At 43.5% G+C, this 4,453-nt stretch overlaps 1 protein-coding gene across 1 annotated transcript; it reads left to right on the top strand.

Moving 5' to 3' along the window:
* Window positions 1-3,187: 3,187 nt before the first annotated feature.
* Window positions 3,188-4,078, top strand: LOC110790284 (uncharacterized). Its single transcript, XM_021995070.2, has one exon. The coding sequence runs from the start codon at window positions 3,188-3,190 to the stop codon at window positions 4,076-4,078; it is 891 nt and encodes a 296-aa protein (XP_021850762.2).
* Window positions 4,079-4,453: the final 375 nt, after the last annotated feature.

Below are 4,453 nucleotides of genomic sequence, written 5' to 3'. Positions count from 1 at the left end.
AGTAGTTACTAAATGCTTGAAGAATATATCTTGAACTTGAATGCAAAACTTGAATTAATCTTGAATTTCTCTCACTAGAATTTGAAACTAAATTTCTGAAAATGTAATTCTAAACTAACCAAAATAAAACTTAAAAATTATGAAATAATAACATCGAAAACTATTTATATGTTTCTAAAAGTAGAAGCTTAAATTCGTAAAAAGGGCCATCCCGCGTCATTGTGCGGGCGCACATACCCTTGTGCGAGCGCACCAAGAATTTTGTGTGGGTGCACAGAAATTCTGTGCGTCCACACAGAGCGACGATTCAACAGCTACGAACTGTGCAAGCGCACATAATTTTTGTGCAGGCGCACAAGATTTTGTTTCAGCCTTTCCTTTGACAGCCCTTGTGTGGTCGCACATTTTTTTTGTGTGGGCGCATGAACATCTTGTGCGAGCGCGCCGTTGATTCTCGTGCAGGAGCGCACATTTATCAATTACTCCCAAAATCTGGCATCAGGTCTGTGCGAGCGCACGGATTTTCTGTGTGGGCGCACAGATTGGGATCTTCCTCTATGACTCTTTTCCTTCCCTGTGCGCACAGGCCTGATTCTTGCACAATCTACCCTTGAACTCCACATTTTCTAAATATATACCTATAAAAGCACAAGGTGGAAAAGAACATATAAATGGCACTAAAACTACATAAAAATCACACAACTCATAATAAAACGATAAGGAAACCTAAGCTAAGAGCGAAATAAATGCCGCTCATCGGGATTTGAGTTCGAAATTACAGATTTTGCATGATCAAATTATTCCATAATTGAGTGTACTCAAGATTTGTTGCATATGAATTGATCACTTGTATGTAGCATTGAAATTGGGGTAGTCGACCATGGAAAATCAAGGGATTGTGACTTTGTGTTGACTATTTGTTTGTTGACGTTTAATTTACCTAAGAGTGATAGAGTATAGGATGGGAGTCCACATGTTTATCGTTCTAACAAAGGATTCACATCGTGAGTTGATTGGAATCCATAATCGAACCAATATCTCTCTCATGTAGTGTTTATGCATTATCGTCCCTAGTTTTGATCATGTTATGCTTGTATAATGATTGGTTGGCGTTTGATCCTCATTCCCTAACTTGTTTATCTTTGGTAGTAAGTTTAATTTAATTAGTTTTAGTCGATAAGTGATTTTTTAAACCCCGTTCTGACCTAGCTTATTGTTCGATTAGCATAATCTTGTTCACCTCAGTTCTTGTGGATTTCGACCCTTGCTTATCGCTTTAGTTGTGTTTAGTGATTAGTTTAGGTTTTTTTTTGATTTAGGAAAGCAAGTAATGACCTACTTTTTCCTCGACCAGCCACTCATTTTCCCACTTGTTATCCCCACCTTTCACATGCTCACTCAAATTAATTTATCGTGCAAATAGTAATTGTAACGATCATATAAGAATGAAGTTAGTAAGTTATATCTCCCACAAACCCACTTGCAAGTTTCAACACTCGCTCTCCTATTTCATACTTCCTACGTATTTAAATAGGAGATACACTTACCATTTTCGGCCGTATTTATATAGGAGATACACTTGCCATTTTTAGTAACTATTCAACTCCACCATCTAATTAAGGCCTTGTTCTCTTCAACTTATAGGACCTTATTTTCAGGTCCTATAAGTTCAGATAAGTTCCAATAAGTTCAGATAAGTTCAGATAAGCTTCAATAAGTTTCAATAAGGTCTTATAAGTTCCAATAAGGTCCTATAGGTTCCAATAAGTTCTTATAAGTTCCAATAAGGTCGTATAAGTTTCTATAAGTTCTTAAATAAAATATGTAATTGATGTGTCCTAAACTAAAGGTATCCCTAATGGTGACACGTGGCCTTCTGATGATGAAATGGATACTTTAGGAGGCCCCCATCCAAGGGAATAAAATAGCAGCCCAAAAACAGGCCCAACACAGGAAGGCACACTAAGCCCTATAAACCTCCTCTAAAGGACACATGTCCCAATCACAGAGGTCATCCAATCATGCAGCTAGGATTTTGGGATCAATTCCCAAGAAACCCTAGTCCTATAAATAGTTCAGATCCCGAGGTAAAAGGGGGCATTCAATTCATTCCCACCTACCTTGAACTATCTTTGCTCTGCCTTCTCTCTACAAATTACTTCTCTCTCTAGCCAATACTTACTTAGGCATCGAAGGGAATATTCCTACGGGAATATTCTTGTTTTACAGGTTGCAGGAAGATCGTGCCAGCGCATACTTGCTACCTCCGAGGAACGCGTGACACGTCATCACCATAAAAGATCCCACAACATTTGCCGTCGTTTGTGGGGAGGTATAGTATAATGGCGGAACTGCAATCTGAAGGCGAAGAGCACAACGGCGGTTCAGGGGAACGACGACCCCGAGAAAGAAGTCAACAACGTATAGAGGAAGCAAATCGAGTCGTCAATGTTGGAAACACACCTTGCCGAGTTCAGGAGGCCGAGGTGATTGTTGAGGAGGAACCGGACATCGAGGCACCTCCCCCAGGCGGCCATCTTAGTCCCAGCATAAGGGACGCCGTGCTGGATGAGAATTTGGACCTTCCAGTCTCGGTAGGATCGCTGCGAGAAATCCTAGCAGGGTTCCAGCGGCAAATGAATCAAACTTTCCAACAATAGATGAGCACCACGTTGCAGGATGAAATACGGAAGAACATGCTAATATACAACACCGAGACGACGACCCCACAAAGGCTTCTCACCCTAGGCGTCAATCGGATAAGCAGAATGCCGCTCAGGTTTAATGTCTGGAGAGCAGGAGAAAGTTCCCATCCCCAAGCTAGCCGGGGACCAAGTCCTTTGGCAGAGCGTCCAGAAACGGACCACGGCCACCGAGCCCTTCCACCTCGACGGGAACAGGCAGCCCGGCCAATCTCCCAAGTGAATCCATCAGCCACCCTAGGCCCACTATCAAGACTACAAGAGCACTATGAAGCCGAGTCTGAATTATCTGACACTGGATCCACTCATGTTATGGAAGATCATCCTTTCTACCCTTCCACTCGAGGAAAACTCAGATGACACCACCCTGAGTAATTACGCGTCCCCGTAGGGTCTCAAGTCGCCGTGAACCCACTTATCACATCCAACAAGGATTGAATGGTCTGACGTTGAGGCATAAGAGCACTCCCTTCTGTGACGCTATAATGAACGCCTCAAAAGAACCTAAAGTCAAAACTCCTACCATTGAAGCTTATGACGGTACTACAGATCCAGATATGCACCTAGTTGCGTACCGCCACCACATGTATGTTCAAGGAACCAACGAAGCCTCATGGTGCAAGTACTTTCCCGCCACTCTCAAAGGAGTAGCGTCCAAATGGTATGAACGGTTGCCTGCAGGATCAATCGCCTCCTTCAACGAGCTACATGCCCTGTTTTCCACCAGGTTTATGGCATACAAGGAAGAAAGGAAAACAAGTATGCACCTAGGCCGCATTCAACAGGGGAAGGATGAGTCTTTGCGAAGCTATGTTAAACGTTTCAATCTGGAAGCTGGACAAATCCCAGATCTGCCCGATGGCATTTCCTTCGAAAATTTTGTCAGGGGTCTAAAGAAGGGATCATTCAAGTTTGACCTAGTTAAGAATGTGCGAACGATGGCAGAAGTTCTGGACGAGGTCGAGGCCTTCGTTCATGACACGGAAATATGCAGTGTGTCCAAAGATGGAAAGGCAGGAGAGGCGACGGACTCATCTGAGAAAAAAGAGAAGACTGATATGAAGGTATCGCGGGTTAGTGGCACTTGGGCTCTCTCAAAAGACCATGATTCCAATTCTCTTGGGCAAAAGAGAGAACGGCCGCAGGAGAGAGAATATTTTGAACACGATACAAACCTTCTCCCCATTCTAGTGGACGTGGGGACCAGGTTCGACCTTGAATGGCCCTTTCCAATGAAGTCTCTTGCTGAGAATCGAGATCCTAAGTTGTACAGTCAGTTCCACGAACATATAGTTCATGATACCAAAGATTGTAGGAGTCTGAAGAGGGCCCTGGATGGCCTAGCTTCCAAGGAGCACCTGAAAAACTACCTTTAAAGAAGCACTCACGGCACGAGAAAAATCCAGTACAAGAAAAATAAGTCACCCATCTCAGCTGCGGAAGGAAATCACAGCGAAAGGGGATTCGTAGCCGTCATATCGGGAGGACCAGCTGTTGGAGGACCCACGATGAGGGGACAGAAAGATTATGCCCGCCGGCTAGGTCAAGTGATGTTATCAGGGAAGTCACCAATGGATACATTCCCTCGAATAGAAATATGTGAATCAGATGGAGGACGCGTAGCCACCCCGCATGACGATCCTCTCGTTGTCGAAATCAAGATCTCCAACATGAGGGTAAAACGCATATTGATAGACACAGGGAGTTCATCTGATATAATGAGCATGTAATTTTTAAGCCGTCTAGCCCAT

Source organism: Spinacia oleracea, chromosome 5 (genome assembly GCF_020520425.1).
Source record: "Spinacia oleracea cultivar Varoflay chromosome 5, BTI_SOV_V1, whole genome shotgun sequence".
Lineage (NCBI taxonomy): Eukaryota > Viridiplantae > Streptophyta > Magnoliopsida > Caryophyllales > Amaranthaceae > Spinacia > Spinacia oleracea.
The sequence above is the reverse complement of the archived record's forward strand: the minus strand, read 5'-3'. Positions and strand labels throughout refer to the sequence as shown.

What these genes read in the sequence shown, in the direction of transcription:
- LOC110790284 (XM_021995070.2), top strand. Translation starts at nt 3,188, where the DNA reads ATGAACGCCTCAAAAGAACCTAAAGTCAAAACTCCTACCATTGAAGCT.